Source organism: Callospermophilus lateralis, chromosome 7 (assembly GCF_048772815.1).
Source record: "Callospermophilus lateralis isolate mCalLat2 chromosome 7, mCalLat2.hap1, whole genome shotgun sequence".
Classification (NCBI taxonomy): domain Eukaryota; kingdom Metazoa; phylum Chordata; class Mammalia; order Rodentia; family Sciuridae; genus Callospermophilus; species Callospermophilus lateralis.
This window is the reverse complement of record NC_135311.1, coordinates 86,946,834-86,963,932: the sequence shown is the minus strand read 5'-3', so window position 1 is coordinate 86,963,932 and position 17,099 is coordinate 86,946,834. Positions and strand designations below refer to the sequence as shown.

The 17,099-nt window shown below is 32.9% G+C and overlaps 1 protein-coding gene across 3 annotated transcripts; it reads right to left on the bottom strand.

Moving 5' to 3' along the window:
* Zranb2 (zinc finger RANBP2-type containing 2) lies at positions 1 to 16,860 on the bottom strand. Of its 3 annotated transcripts, XM_076863717.2 has the most exons (11): positions 16,707 to 16,857; positions 14,914 to 14,966; positions 14,712 to 14,820; positions 13,461 to 13,543; positions 9,099 to 9,175; positions 8,104 to 8,238; positions 6,870 to 7,039; positions 5,421 to 5,507; positions 3,446 to 3,604; positions 2,342 to 2,416; positions 1 to 1,792 (listed from the first exon to the last, which is right to left on the bottom strand). In XM_076863717.2, the coding sequence occupies exons 1-10, from the start codon at positions 16,760 to 16,762 to the stop codon at positions 2,383 to 2,385; spliced, it is 963 nt and encodes a 320-aa protein (XP_076719832.1). In that variant the 5' UTR covers positions 16,763 to 16,857; the 3' UTR covers positions 1 to 1,792; positions 2,342 to 2,382. The 3 variants fall into 3 exon arrangements, with proteins under 3 accessions (XP_076719832.1, XP_076719831.1, XP_076719834.1); XM_076863716.2 differs by lacking the exon at positions 2,342 to 2,416 and having other exon boundaries at positions 16,707 to 16,859; XM_076863719.2 differs by lacking the exon at positions 1 to 1,792 and having other exon boundaries at positions 2,342 to 2,412; positions 16,707 to 16,860.
* Positions 16,861 to 17,099: the final 239 nt, after the last annotated feature.

Sequence of the window (17,099 nt, the reverse complement as noted above, 5' to 3'; positions counted from 1 at the left end):
TTGACTCACAGACTTTATTTACATTTGTCTACAGCATCATTTCCTTATGAAATGAACTAGTACAGCTCAGTTAAACCAAGAAATCATAATCATCTGAATTGTCTGTAAACTCCTATTAGCTAAATTTATAACCTTGCATTTGCTTAGTACAGCCAAAGTTTTAAATACAAGAGAGCACAAGAATAAACCAATGTAACATGTAGAATCTAGATCATCATCTGGGCAATTTAGAAGGTGGACTTTCAAAAAGTCTGAGGCACAATTACAAGAGAGTAAAATTCTTGTGCAACCTACAGTAAACGTAGCAAGGAAAATTAAGACATAAAATACATGGGAAAGCTTGTAGTAAAAATATTATGAAAATATTTCTACATAAGGTATTTTGTTTTTAGATTGGTTGAAGAGAAAAACATTCACTTTAAAATAAAAACAAATGTAATTTTGTTTGGTCTGTCTACTAAATACCTTAAAATGTTTAAAATTTTATTTAAATTGCAGCAGACAATGTTAAGGAAAAAGAAAAAAACAAAAACAGAAACAAAAACAAAAGCAGTATCCCATAACAAAAAGCCCCCAAGCACAATTTTTGATTTCCTCTAATACTTACCTTGCATTGTCACTGAAGACACTGTTAAGAGAAACCTTTTTATTTTTAAACCAGAAAACCAAATAGAGTTCATGTGACCAGATTTTAATTCTGAGAAACAAAACGCTAAGAGCATTTTAAGCCATAAGTTATTTCAAGTGAATAGGAAAAAAAATAAAATTTTGCTTATATCATGCAGAAATAAGCATTCACTTGTTATCCAGAAGAAAATTTTATGTAATGTGCTTAAACATCAAGGCAAATATTTGAATTCACAATTGTCTCTGTTGGTCTTTCATCGAAAGGGATATACAGTTCAAAAGCTTTCTTCAATTTGCTCATTAACTATGATTTAGCCTTTTCTACCCTATCATATTTGATACTAGATCTTTAAAGGATATCACACAAAGCCTCTTAAACTTTTGAGACAAACATTTTGAGATTAAAAAAAAAAAAAAAAAATCAGGCAACCATATCAGTAGAGAACAGATGAACTGGACTTTCTTGCCCCAAATTATGGTTCAGAAAGGAAATAAACAACACCTTTCTCCTTCTTCAAATCACAAGATTCTTTTGCATAAATGTGGTGGTGCAAAACTGGTGTGAAGCTGCATAAAAGAGAGACAATGATTCTAAGGCACCCTCAGCATAGCGAATTTCAAATAAAGAAGTTTCCAGTAGGCTGCTTTACAACTTAAACTTGTCTTGGTAAGAATTACTCTGATATAGGTTAATAATAACATTAAAAAGGTTGTTTCCAATGAGTTTACCACTCTCGCCTCTATGCCTAAAGTACAGGCAAGCCTACTTAATCCTGTCTTAGCCAACAGACAGAATATATTTAGAAATAAGTATTTAAATTAGGAAACAAAGGTACTTTGTTATGCTGAGATGGTTTTAAATGAAGCGAATGGTTGTAAATAATGAATAATAGACCATCTATTTTGGGACATTATGGCTTAAAATGCAATTTACTTTTAATTTCACAAATAAACACAGTTGTATTATTCTGAAAAGCAATAAAGGCATGCACCTCTACTAGCAGATTTAGCACTTCTGACCAAGTAAGACATCAACTTCTTAAAAAATATGCTTCATGCACTGTACTGGATTTTTTTGTTTAAGATGTAATTTTTAATACATTATTTCTTTTTTGAACTTGAACGGGAACCAGAATGGGACGATCCAGAAGATGACCTGTGGCGCCTGTAAGACATAATGGACAAAGCAGGTAATCTAGTAAACTAGATCTGTATTTCAGCATTCATTAAGATTGTAAAAACAACAACAACAAAAAATTTAAACACCTTGATGCTAGAAAAAGGAATAATTAAAAACTAATATGTAAACTTACATACATAAAATAATCTGGTGTTTAAGACTTGGATGTGAGCCTAGAAATGGTATAACCGTAATTTAAAACTCTATAATTGAGAAATAACTTCTTATTCCAAAATATAGCCACCTCTCAATTATTTAAGGTGATGAAGAGAAGCCTTGCAAATGCATATAAACAGATATTGTACAACAGATTTATAAACTTGCTAATGAAGTGTGACTATACCAATCTCTGTGATACACTATAGAAAGTGTAATAAGTCTATATGTAAAACCAATACAGCAAGGCTTCCAAATGTGTAGGAATAAATATATTCATAAATAATTAAATTTTGGAAATTGAGGTCACACAAGATGATTGTACAATTAGTTATAGTGTTATATTCATGCAGCTAATATGAATAAGTCAATATCAACCTGGGTAAAGTAGTGGTGTTCCGTAGGGGTTGGCCCTGGGCTCAGGGTTGTTTAGTGTTTTCACCAATCACCTGGCTTATGGAATAGAGAACATGTTCATTAAGTTTAGATGACAACAAACTAGGGGGATTATATGTGGCTAAGATAAAATTTGCAGAAGTGGTAAGAAAGCAACAGAAGGAAATTCACTCAAGTACAGAGTAATTTTCTTACAAAGAAACAAATGCACAGAACTAAGACTAATTGTGTGTAATCTAGTATCTAAACTTTAAAATGTGAAGAAGCAAAACTAAGCATTCTGTACAAGTAGGAATGTATATAGGAATGAGATAATCCTACTATCGAACCCAAATATAATCAGATTTTACATAATCCTTATTTTCACAAGCTAAGAGGACATGGAAAATTAGCAAAGAATACAAATGAAGTCATTAAATGATTATATAATTAGACACTAAGAACCAAGAGAACAAATGAAAATGAGTAATTTAGCCTGTTGCAGAAAAGGCTGACAGATAATTGCACTCTCCAAATTTTAAAAATATCAAAAAAGACAAGTAACCCAGTAAAGGTCCTTCTAAAAAAGTATGGTTTTGGACAGCAAGATGAAAAATTTATTATAGCTATAAGGAACAACTTCCTTATAGATAAAGGGCATGAAACAATTCGCTATGGTAATGCATTTATACATATTTAAAGACAGATTCCTAATGATCTGAAAGTTAATTTTATTAGATGTCCTAGAATTCCTATCAGTTCTAAAATTTAAAATATCATAAATTACAAAAAATCAAACCATAAATTACTTCAACATACAACTCTGAACTGCAATCTTAAAAAAAAAATAACAGAGAGTTGGCTATAATATTATACAGGGAAATAAAAATGTGAACAAAATGATCTAAGAATAGTTTGATCTATATTCTAAACAACTTGATCAAAGTATAAGACTAAACAAAGTAATGTTTTTTAAAATTTAAAGACGGAAAGTATAATTTAAAGTCTGAACAAAGGAGACGGGAATCTAACCCCTGACTAGGAAGTCTAGCTTATCTATTAAATATACTTAAGAACACCCATTCTTATTTCTACAGAAACCCAAACCTTTCAGGTGACCGTGATCTTGTTCGTCTTTTTTTGCGATCACCAGGTGAAGAAGATCTAGAACGACTTCTCTTTCTGTTCCTCTCAGGAGAAGATGATGAACTTGAATAAGATCTTTTTCGTGGGGAAGAAGAGCCCCTGTGGGACCTGGAGCTGGATCTTCATTGGTTGAGAAACAAATCAAACATTTCATTAAAAGAAGAAATGAAGAAGATTGTTCAGTTTCCAAAAATAAACAGGATTTATAACAACTATGAAAATTTTATATGAAAGAATACTTACTGCTTACTCAACAGAAGACTTCTGGATGAATATGAAAATACTCTATTTAAATATTAGTTATTTTAATTTCATCTCTCTTTAAAAGCCCACATACTCATTATTTGTAATTAAAACCAGCATTATAGTATTAATAAAGAATTTAACTTTTTTCTACATAAGATTTTTAATTTAAAGCATATAAATAGTAAATTTAGCAGATAACTGCAACTGTGTGACATGTTTAGAAATTATACTCTTCCATGTGGGGAGAGAGTATGTATGCTAAGTACAAATTCCCAAGGAAAACAAACAAAACAATTCTTTATGGAATTAAGCAACTCATAAGTTAAGCTGCTATATGAGAAATATGGTACAGAAACAAGAACGAACAGTAATTGTAGTAAACTGCTAAAAATCCAAATAAAAATGAGTAACTTTAAAACTTGATTTACATTTATAATATATATTTATGAAAGTACCACTATTCATGAAATATGAAGTGTCGACATTCACATGTTTCAGGCAGAAGTAAATGTACAATATTTAAGTGCAAAACTTTTTTCTTCATTTACATAGTTTGAAGGAATTTAGCTCAAACTTCCCAAAAAATTCACCTTTGGGCTTAAAATAAAACCAGAAAGCCCAAAAGGAGAATTCTTTGGAAAGTTATGAGCAAAGAATAATGTTTAAAAAGAATATAAAGGCTGTTCTATATCTTATAGTGTTTCCCAAAGGGAATATCAAAGTTTACAGATATTCATTTAAGTACTAAAATAAAGGACTAGAATACTAATACATAATAAGAAAATGCATTTACTTTTTTTGGGGGGGGGGGTGCTCAATACAAGTGTGCATGTTATCCTTTTCTCTTAAAGATTAACTTCATTTTAACTACAAGATCTGACTCAAACTAACACCAATTAATTATGTTTACCAAAATAGCCATTATTAAACTTCAGTGGGATTTTAGCAGTTTTCTTATTTACCTTAAATGCCTTTAGTAAAAACAAAGGGAGTATTTTATCCAGTACAGAAAAACCTTTCAAGAGAGCTCCTACAGACTGCTCTCTCTACAGGTTTGACCAAATGCAAATTGAAAGTTCATAGCAATGCTTACTTAAGACTTCATCCTACCTAAACTAACTAATCATACTACCTGAGTTAGTTTTAAGACAGGTGTCTGTTCTAACAATACTGTTTATAATACTATTTAAAATTAGAAATAAAAAAAAATGTACACAGAACTCTGTAGAAACTTTATCTGAGAAATGGCAAAGCTTTTTCTACAAATATTTGCCTTGCAAAACAAATCCTGTTTTGAGACAAGATTATTTTTCTTCCTTTTAATAACAAACTTTTCTTTTGCATATTAATTTTATTTGAACACTACTTCAAAGGAAATCAAATACTAGTAGTGGTGTGATGATAAGATTAGACTTCATCTTCCTACTTTATTAAATCTTAGGACAAAAATAACAAACTCTGCAATAATGGGAAACAGCCACCTTAATTCAATCATGGGAATGTCTTGGCACACGGCTGGCAATGGAAACATTTCATGGTAAGAAAATTAAGCCAAGGCAAGTGCATTAGTTTTCTAATGCTAAAATAAAATCAACAAGTAGAAGCAAAATAAGAGAGAAAAGCAGCAACACCTTCTGCAGCCTTTAAATATTTTTCTCTCTGTTGTACAGAGAGATGCTACCTCATTCACCTTGATTTCGACCCACGAGATCTCGAACGTTCTCTGGAACTGGAACGAGATCTTGACTGCGAACTGGAAGAACTTCTTGAACGGGACCTGGAACAACATGGAAGCATTTTTTTTTTTCCAGGACCACTTAATTGATCTCTGTGATATGAACACTGAAAGAAAGACATACATTAGAGTTCATTTTCATATAAAACATAAATATATAAAATTAAGATTTCTAAAATTTTTGGTTTTAATAAAAAATATTACTTTTCAAACCTGATAAAACTACACTAAAACCACTAGGTTGTAAACACAGAGCACCACCACATTACTAGAAAAACGACAAATACTTTTATGCTCACAAATAATTTATTAGAAGCTACCCAGGACTAATATATCCAGGAAAATAGAAGGTTACAATATATATTTAATTTCGAGAATGTTCCTACCACTATTATTTATGAAACTCCTATTTTTTTGTAGCCTAGCTAGCATGAAGCTTTAAATGTTGGCACATACATATTTTGATTCCTGTTTTTCTACTTACTCTGTTTAGAGAATTAAAAATTCATAACAATCCTGCCATTGTTATTTACAATACTGAAAAATGACACAAAAGAAAATATGGTACATTTGAATTCTAAAAGTTGTAAATAACAGACTACTATATTTTATTTCAAAATTACTTTATAATCACTTATTTTATGCTACCAAGGTTTATAATATTAAATAAATAGGTAACTATTAAGAACTTGTTAGCTAATATTTCATTCCTAAATACGATTAAAATTCATTGTCCACAGTATTACTTAACTGTGAATAGAATTTTTTTCAAGAGTGCTGTTTATTTAAGGCACTTCTTTTTCTCAGCCAAAGTTTTATTTTTATTGCCAACTATAATTACAGAATATGCATTTTACACTACCAAACAAAAGAATATTTAAGTACAACACCAACTGAATCCTCTACTTTATTCCTGGACAACCAAGTGATAAACAGTAAGTCACTGAACTAATACGGCGGATCTTGTTCTTTATGCAGAATACTGATATCAAAAGATTTCCAAAAAATTGTGTAACTATGATTTCAATGCTCAGAAAACTCTCTATACTAACCTTTAATATCCTGAAATAATAACCCTTCACTGAACCTAAACATTTCTAAATGTAAGCTATTTAGATATTTAAATATCATTGTATGTCATAATTTAGTTGAATTTTTAAAGTTTATTTTTAAAAGTCAGAATGCTAAAACATTAAAGGTTTCATATTAAAGATTTCGCATTTCTTAAAACAGTATAGACAGTATGCATCTACATGGCACCAGGGTAAAAAGTGTTTTAAAAGGTGACTTGAACGATCTTTTAAATAAAAACCTTATTTAATTAAAAAGAAATTGAAATTTATAAATAAAGAAGTTAGATACTGACATTTTGACTGGTGTTACCCTTGACCTGTACCCGTTTACCTGGACCTAGACCTTGAACTTGAGGGGGAGGATGAGCGTGATGAAGATCGTGAATGTGAAGATCGAGACTTTGAGCGACTTCGTCTATTAGATTTCTTTTTATTACTATCTTCTTCTTCACTGGCATCAAGATTATATTTTGAGAGATCAGCATCATCTTCATCCTCATCCTAACAAAAATTCATTCATATTTAGACATTCAGATATTAATACTACCTACTAGGGAAAATGAATAGGTTCACATCCTGGACATCTGCATATGGATATAAGCACTTGAATCTCAAAGTAAATTAATTCTCAAATTCTGAAATATACCTATTCTATTTCTCATTCAGCTAATCAGATAGATAGGCGAGATAGGTGTAAACCTGGAAGTTATGCTCTTTTCCTCTTTTTCTATCACAATGTATTACCATGTTAGTTATAAAGAACATTCAATTCTACTTCATAAACAAAAGTCCCAGAGTCTAGTACCCTTAGTCTTTAGGTTAGAACTTAGATCCTTTTTTCTCTAGTATATCACAGTAACTCTCAGCTAGTCTAATTCTTGTAGTCCATTTTGGTACTCCAATATCTCAATATATTAACACTTCTCATCCTGAAGAACAGATCAGATAAACACAACTCATTTGTTTCTGGAACACCTGCATTCTAGGACCTTTTTGATCAGCCTTCAAAGTACCCCGAATCTGGACCAAAAAGCCAAACTAAAAATTACCATCTGGCCCCACAGAATATCAGATTGAAGCAGGTGCTGTCCTCATCATTCTCTCTTCTATTCTAAGAACAATGGTCTACATATGAATTTTTAATGTCTGGTTTGTTTTCTACTCAACAGAAACTATCCGCTGTTTTGTCTGAATCTGCTCTCATCCCACTTCTTTTTACTGGCTCCCTCATATCATTAAGTCTCAGCTCAAATTTTACCTTCTCATAAATCACCCCTGAAACCAAAGTAGTCTTCTTAATGTAACTGTATCATGTGTCTTCACAGCTTTATTAGTATCTTGGTCATTTACATCTGCTCTTCTCTAGAATTTAACAAGAGAAGGGTGGTTCTTTCTTGGTCACTATTTTATCTTAAAAAAAAAAAAAAAAAACAACTGTGTGGCAGAGTAGAAACTAAAACCTTTGAGACTATATCTGTCAAGGCTCCAAGATTGTCAAAATGCATTCATGTTTATGTAATAGTTCAAATAAGACAAATGGAAAATAGGACATGGAAATTATTTACCTCATCTAATTTATATTTAGAAAGATCTTCATCCTCATCCTCTTCTTCTCCCTCTGATTCTTTATCTTCAACTTCCTTTAATATAGAGGCAGGACCAACTGCCTTTCCTCTGTATTTTTTCTTTTTACGTCCAAACTAAAGAAAAACAGTTTCAAAATATTTCAGTGCACTGAAAGTGCATTAATGTTTTTTAAAAAATTATCTTTATATATATAATATATATATCTTATAATTTCTTTATTTTTATATTAAATTTTTATATATGACAGAATGAGTTACAATTCACATTACACATATAGAACACAACTTTTCATACCTCTGGATGTATACAAAGTATCTATTCACTCCAATTCATGTACTATGGATAATGATACCCACCATCACATTCCATCATCACTGTAAGCCCTGCGCCCCCCCCATCCCTCTGTCCTACCTAGAGTTTGTCTATTCCTCCCATGCTTCCCCTTCCAACCCCATTACCAATCAGCATCCTTCTATCAGAAAACATTTGGCATTTGTTTTTTTGGGGATTGGCAAAAAAATCCATTTACCTGCAAATGCCATGATTTTATTCTCTTTTATTGCTGAATAATGTTCCATTGTGCATATATGCCACTTTTTTTAATCTATTCATCTACTGAAGGGCATCTAGGTTGGTTCCAGTTTAGCTATTGTGAACTGTGCTGCTATAAACACTGATATGGCTGTGTCTCTGTAGTATGCTGTTTTTAAGTCCTTTGGATATAGACCAAGGAGAGGGATAGCTGGGTCAAATGGTGGTTACAATCCCAGGTCCAAGGAATCGCCATACTGCTTTCCATATTGGCTGCACCAATTTGCAGTCCCACCAGCCATGTGTGGGTATGCCTTTTCCCCCACATCCTCACCAACACATAAATTGCTGGAAAAGACTCAACTTGTATTTAAAAACATTCTCCTGAAGATAACATATTTTCCTAATTTGTATTTAAACTACACAACCATATCCAGCTTACTTCATCATACTCTCCATCAGATTCTTCTCTTTCTATATATTCGACATTTTCTCTTTCATTAAAACCACCACCATATCCTAAAAAAAAAAGCACATAAACTGTTGACAATTCAAGTAACAAAAACATAACCATATCACTTCCAAACAGGAAAAAGAAACTCCAATCAATGGCAGTTGCCTATCCATATAAATTATTAGTCTTTTAAAAGCAAGTTAAGAATAACCACAAAGAATAGTCTCAAAGTTAGATATAACTCAGTTTAAAGTCAAACTGCTATATTTCTGTTTCAATAAGAATCAAGGATTTAATATCACTGACTACCAGTTCCACAAAGTTTAAATCTTTTGATACTGCTGAGCTAAAATGTAGTAATCCACTAACTAGAGCTTGGAAAATTCCTAATTTATACAGGCAAATACAACAAAATGATAGAGGTCACCGTATGGCTTTGGTTTAATTTTTGTCTACATAATTATTTTTAGTTCACAATTAAGTTATTCAGGTTTCTTAAATAACTAGTAAAGCTTCAAATTAAAACTATTCTATTATAAAGTAGTTAAGATTAGCAAACCCCTATTTTGATATTCAACTAATGCTTACAACTTGGCACATTTTGACATAAGCTTAAAACAAACTGGAATAAGAAATGAGCTACTTTTAGAAAAAGTGAGATAAGAAATTTTGAATAAGTCTTCCCTCATGATAAAGAGGTAATGAAGAATAACACAATCTAACTTGTTAGGTATTTCAGAAAATACCAGTACACAAGGCCAATGATTCTCAGATTTACGAACTTTATGAGCCCACAAAGATGACTTTAAATTTATCAGTTGTGGCCATTAAAAAAAAAAAAAAAAAAAAAGACATTTCCAAATTTTATTTTCTGAAAGAAAATCACATCAATACAGCATTTCTTTTTTTTCATTATACTTTGTATCAATAAAAAAGTTAGGAAAGATGAAACTCGAAAAATAGAGCAATTAAACAAGTTTGATATTACAATATAATTGTCTTCAGTGCAAATAAGTCCTTGTTCAACTGGACAGGATAATTCATATATGGAAGCATGTAAAAATATTAAAACAATCCTATTTAAAACCAAGGAGTTAGGCTTTTAGTGGAGTTCTCTGTTCACCTTTAGTATTATAAAAGTGAAAAGAAATATGGCAAATTTGTAGAAAGCTGAAGATTAAATTACAGTAAGATTAATTTAACTCATGTAGGTACTTTTGTTTTACACTGAATATCACAGCAAATACCATGCTATCTTCTCATTCTCTCATACAAGTCTCAGAAAAAGAAACTAGTCTGTTCGCAACATAGATAAGATATATTGTTTAAATTGTATGAAAAATCTGACTCATGAACTCTTTCCCTGCACAAGGGAAACACAGTAGCTCCATATCATAAAAACACTTGGGCATGTCATTTTTACCAAGTAATAGATGAGTTGGAAAAATGTCATGTCATTTATGTCCAGTAATAGGTGAGCTGGAAAAATGGTGACATACTTTCTTTCATTTTGTTGTTTTAGTACTCTACAGGAAATATATTCAAAAACTCTTGCTGCTGCTGCTTTTTTTTGTGTGTGTGTGTGTGTGTGCTGCTGGGGATTGAACCCAGGGTCTTATGCATGGCAAGGGAAGCACTCTACCAACTGAGCTTCTGATTCTTGATACTTTCCCGGTGTAATTCTCTCTCCACAAATCAGTAACAACACTGAAATTAGGTAACCCTTTCAGTCCCTTATTTAAATATCCTTTAGATACTTCCTATTAGGAATGAAATACAAACTCTTTACTATGACTTACATGGTCTTGCTGATTTCTAAAATGTTTCCTGAAGCTAACAAGGAGCTAATCCAATATGCTCAATTCACTCAAGCTCACAAAACCTATTCTTATTTGAGTAAATTCTCCTCACATCCTTATTTGAATAACTCATTTTTACTTCTTAAACACAACTTTCTCAAGAGGACTTTTAATCTTTGGCACAAATGTCTATTTTGCTCAACATGTGATCACAGTACACTGCACAGTGGTTTATGAATATTTTTTCAATGAATAAAGATAAATACTGTTATCATCTAAAAACTTTTAGTTTCTTTAGAAGGCTTTAAAATACAATGGTAGCCATTTTTTCATTTCTTTATAAGATTTTATAATATCAGAGCTTAGATAAAATAAGTAATCACAAATGAAAGCTTAAGCTGGGCATCGTGGTGCATTCCTGTAATCCCAGTAGGCTGAAGCAGGAGGACTGCAAGCAACCAAGATCCTAAGCAACTCAGTGAGTCCCTGTTTCTGAAAAAAAGCAGGCTCACAGTACAAGTCTTAGAGAAAAGAAGATAAATATAACATATACTTCAAAAAGATTATTCTAACAATTTTTTGTGATTCTATACTCTGAACAGTTAATTTAGCACCTGAGAAGTTAAAAAAACAATTAACAATTGTAAAGAATATAAATTCCAATGTATTAACATTATTTTTATACAGTTATCCTTAATAGTTCAATTTTTAAAAAAAGTGGACAAAAATCTACATAATGGTAAATTCTGAAACAAGAGATTAATTACTGTACAATAATATGATGGAATTATGCTTAAGACAGTAACTTTCAGAGGTAGTGTATCATCTTTTTGCTTGTTTGTTTCTAATTCACATCCTGTTCCAATGCTCTCTTGGAACTCGGATAGTTTCATTTCAAATAAGCTAAGAGGAATTGAAGAGCAAGAAAATGAGCTATTTTGCATATTCAACTGTTGCCAGCAAAAACAAGAGAAATGGAAATGGTTTAGAATATCAGAATGATGAAAAAGCTGAGAAAGGAAAATAAGAAGGTATAAAACACAAACTACAGATTTTTGCTACAATAAAATTTGAAAAAAGCCATGATGTAGATACATCAAAATGACTAAGTAGAAAAAAAATTTTGAGACTAAATTTTAAAAATGGTCATTTCAGTTCAGGAAAAAACAAAAGAGCTCTGGTACAAACTGGGCAAAAGGGGAATATACATATACTACTATGTGGCTATTTTTCCATGACAAGACATAATGGTATTTCTGCTAACAGTAGTAATATAAAATGTTTTTTTTTTTTTAAAGGTAGAGGGGTGAGATGAAGGTTCTAGGGTAAAGAGAACATTTAGGTTTCTGGCTTATGTAACAATTATGGTGGTTGGAACAAATCCTGAGAAAGAAACCACTGGAAGAGGACCAGGTCCTCTTCACATTCAATTAAGGTATCATAAACCTAATATCTATATGGCAATGCTATATGAGCAGCTGAATACATTGGTCAAAGAAGTTTGAGTTGGAAACATAAATTTGGTACCATGGTGTGCCAATTGTTACTTAAGAACCAGAGATGCTAAGGAGAAAAACACTTTGATAGGCAAGAGAAGGAAAAAAAAAAAAAAAGGAAAGTCTTATGAGTTTAATCTACCTAATCATCACAAAATCCATGTGCTGAGTAAGATGTAAAAACTGAAGGTGGAAAATGAAGAGATATATAGGATTATTAGGTCATAATGTTCTCAGATGTGAAAATATAAACTTGCAAGGGCAGGAGAATAAAAAGAAAAATGTTTGCTCTAGTAGGTCTAAAAGATTCATCACCTTGATCCTCAGAAATTGAGACTGTGAAGGTGGTCCAAAATTAGAGAGAAAAACAGGCAAGTAGTTTATTAACTCAAAAGTCTGAGAGATTATATGTAGAAGCTCTTGACTATGTGATATATAAGTAGTTGAGTGATAAAATCAGAAGTATACAGACAATGTGTTTGGGGGAGTTGCTAATAATGGGAAAACTAAATTGTGTAATAAAAGTTTCACTATGACACTGCAACAGAGCCAATGGTAAATTATTACGTTAGCCAAGGATTACCAAACACCATCCAAACAACCTGTGGTCTTTTGAGACCCACCCCTGTGCATTTTGACAGTTCTACACTATGGAAAGTTCAAGAATTATTACCTACGTTCAGAGGAAAACCTTCTCCTTTTTGGATGTACTACAAAATTACATGAATAGGAGACAATACTGTTATAATTACCAATTTACAAACATCTGAATCAGTGAGGGAAAATGTAGAAAAACATTTTTCTAAAAGTATACTAATGACCCTTCTTGTTGGGATAGGACTCCCTACCACTATATTTTTTTAATAAACTGCGAAATTATGAAACAAAAAAATTTTCTGTAAGGGAAAACAAAAAATCCCAATAAAAAAAATCACTAGGGCAAAAGAGACAGAACCCTCAATTATTACTGTAATCTTTCAAAAAGGTGATATACTGGTCAATTCAACTTTTAGCTTCTTTAAAAATCATTTTGTTACAGCATGGTTGTATCTTACCCGTTCTTTCTTCTAATTTAGCATACTTCGGAGTATTACACATGTTACACTCTGATCTTCTGGCCCAATTTACATTACTGCAACTACAGAAATAAAAAAAATTTAAATCAGGTCATGCTACAAGGTTAGAAAAATATTAGCATTCTACAACATTAAAAGAAAAACTCAGATGAAATCACTAGCATAAAGCAATGTTTACTAAAAATATAAATAAAAATCTACATAGCATGAAGAAAAACTATTTGAGAAACGACAAAGTGTTAATGACAGAGAATATGCAGCCCCGGACTGGGTGCTATCAATTTGAATTAAAGGCTCCGCTAATTTTTCAGTCTGTGAATTCATCTCAAAGATGATTAGGGGTGTACTCTTGGATGTTAATTTGTTGATATTCCCCTCCCACCTCTACTAATCTGTTTAAACACTGAACTCCATAACCTACCAAATCCAGTAACTTAATCTGCTGTAGGAAAATTTCTTAATACAAATTTAAATTTTACAGGATCAGAAATTTATGTGAGCCAGGCATGGTGGCATATGCCTATAATCTTAGCAGCTTGGAGGCTGAGGCAGCAGAATTGTAAGTTCAAAGTCAACCTCAGCAACTTAGGAAGGTACTAAGCAATGCAGTGAGATCCTGTCTCAAAATTTTTTTAAAAAGGGAGGGGGGGGGGTTGGGGATATGGCTCAGTGGTTAAGTGCCCCTGAGTTCATTCCTGGTACCAAAAAAGATATTTCCCTGAGACCCTTTACTGATTCATTTTTCTTCCATATACCTAGGATATATCTGCACAGCAAAAAAAGATGGAAGCCAGGAAAATCAATACAGAATTAAATTTAAACTAACAATAGAATCCTTTCCTAATTAAAAACAATTTTTGATGGAAGACAACTTCTGATTCTAAAATTACTTTGTTAAATAGTCAAAATGAATTTTGTGATGCATTTCCCATTAATGATAGAAAACTAAAACATTTTGAATTTTTTCTCAATAATAAACATTTATTTACTGGTATATATAATCCATTATAGTAATAACTATTTTTAAATATTACATTTAAAAAAATGCAAAAAAGTTTAAAAATTTCTTTTATTATACAAGATGAAATGAAATGATTAACAACCAAAAGACCTCCAATTTAAAAGGATACACTGACTTGTTAATGTGATTAATAGTTTGTAATATTAACAAGGGAGTGACTGGATGCATTAATGGGGCAGGAAGAGTGAACCATAATTTGAAACACATACGTTTTACACTGCCAGTCATTAGCACTAAATAGGCCTCGGCTCTTTTCTGCAAGTGTCTTTCCTATTTCAGTACCCCCAGCCTTCATCATTTTTGCTTCAGTTGTTTTCTCTGAAAATAGAAAAATAATGCAATATTAATCTGGGGAAGATACAGAAACGATCTGTACATACAATGTTAATAGAATCTTCTTTAAATACTTACCCCGACCACATCGATTACAGCTGGTTCTTCTAGCAAAGTTTACATTTCCACATCTGAAAATAAAAAGCATTTACAGAAATCATTTAAGTCATGTGAATGTTTAAGGTGTCCTCACCACATTATCCAGAAGTTGTGGATTTCAGAACTGCATCTGTCATGTCAATAACATTAATTATAATAAAATCACAATTTAGCTGTAGAAAAAGTGACTTGGGAGTCACAAAAACAGGATAACAAAACCCAGTTATGTGACCTTGGTTAAATCACTTGGGATCTCTGTCCTGGCATTTTTGTATTAGCATACACCATTACAATGAAACCCCATTGCAAAGCTTAAGTGAGATTTTTATCCTGCTTCAGTAATTACTGAGAAGACATCAGGGAGATTTAAACAAAAACACCAAAGTACAATCTTAGTACAGGAAACAATAAGATATTGACAACGTTGCAAAAAGTTTTACAAGAAATACAAAATCCAATGGGGGGAAAAAAAACGATAAGGGAGGGGTATTTTTAAACACTGTACAAGTTTCCTGTATTTATACATACTGTAGAATAGTCTCATTTTAACGCGCAGAAGTATGCATTTCACTCTTAAAAGTCCTACCTCAAATATCTGAGGGTGTTGTCATTTCACAGGTGACCAACACCACAATGGTCAAAATTTGTTATTCTATGTTTTGAAGGTTTTCTACAGTGTCTTACCACACATAACAACTTCATTCCTAACATAACTTTTCTGTTCTACTTGATATCAGAGTTAGACTTCAGTCTCTTCAGATCTTAACACTGAAACACTATTAATGGCTGCCAATTAAGGAGTATATGCCGAATTTCATTTTCTACATACACTACCCAGTTATTCCATCTATTCACTACAAGGAAGCAATTCTACTCCAGTTTTTTGGATGGTCTAAAACGAAACTAGAATTAAACACTGGTTTGTCCAACAGATTTTGCTCTTCACTATCATGAACTATCCAGGGCTAACTTAGTAGCTGGAAGAAATTCAAGATTTTTATTTAAACATGAAATGTGCACTAAATATTTTTGAAGTCTCCAAATAGACACATCTATTTGTGTGCCTACAATAAGATCCGCCTAAAAACAATTCAATAGAACACATTGGGTTTAGCAACAATGTCAGAAAGCAGAGTCACTAAAACACGTGGTCAGGAGTCTCTCAGGGCTGATGCAGGCAAAAATACAGGCCTTTCGACTCGAAAAAGACAAAAAACTGAATTCTTGCATAAAATTAAAGATCACTGAAGAGAAAAGATGATCATTTTCCAAACCAAAGAAATGGAGTCGAGAAAACGGTATAAATAAAGGAAAATGTACGATTAAAAATACAGAAAACAAGAAGCAAACGACGAGAGCAAGACAGCGACGTTTTCGGCAAACAAGAATAAAGTTCTGCACGAAAAAGTCACGTGGGGGAGATCCAACACCGAGCTGGCCACCACCGGGGAAATTTCCTTATCTCTGAAACCTGGCCGGGGAGGGGGTGGGGTACAGAGACGAAAGGGTAAGTGATCTCGCAATGCACAAGGGACCACCTTGGAAAGATAATGTCGAAGAAACGCTGGTAACAAACCCAAAACAAAAGGTCCCCAAAAGACATTCCTCAGAAAGGGACTGGGAGCCTCCTTTCCGCCTAGGAGCCGGCGGTTCGCCGCCTTAACCCGGCTTAAGGAGCGGGAGGAACTCGTAGAACAGCAATTGCCGAATCGACCTGAAAAAAGCGTTCACCGATAAGTACGGCTCCAATTCGGGTCCCTTCATGAACTCACTTTTTGTCGGGGCAAATCCAGTCCCCGTCACTGACTCGGAAATTCTTGGTCGACATCTTGGACGCCACCACCACAGCCACCCGCAGCTACGTCTTCACAGGAGGAAGCGGGCCAGGGACTTTCGGCATCTTGGGGCTGTCTCCACGGCGCCTGACTCCGGCCCCTCCACTGCGTTAGGATTTGATGATGAGGGTACTCAGCCGAGATTGAGTTTGAACGATATTATACAGATCAAAATGCCTCTGCAATTGTTTCCTGGCTGAAAAGTTAAAACGCAAAGAGCTTTTCTAGAGCTAAATTTACAGGCACCGTTGGGACAGCCCAGGCAGGAGGCCTTCGTGGCACTAGAAGCTTCGGAGAGCCCCCTACAGGCGGGAGGACCCAGAAGAAAGG

Coding starts and splice junctions, on each gene's coding strand:
- Zranb2 (XM_076863716.2), bottom strand. CDS start 16,762: ATGTCGACCAAGAATTTCCGAGTCAGTGACGGGGACTGGATTTGCCCC. Junction 9,176..13,460: donor TAAATTAGAAGAAAGAACGG/GTAAGATACAAC, acceptor TTTTTTTTTTAG/GATATGGTGGTGGTTTTAAT. Junction 7,040..8,103: donor CTAAATATAAATTAGATGAG/GTAAATAATTTC, acceptor AATTTTTGTTAG/GATGAGGATGAAGATGATGC.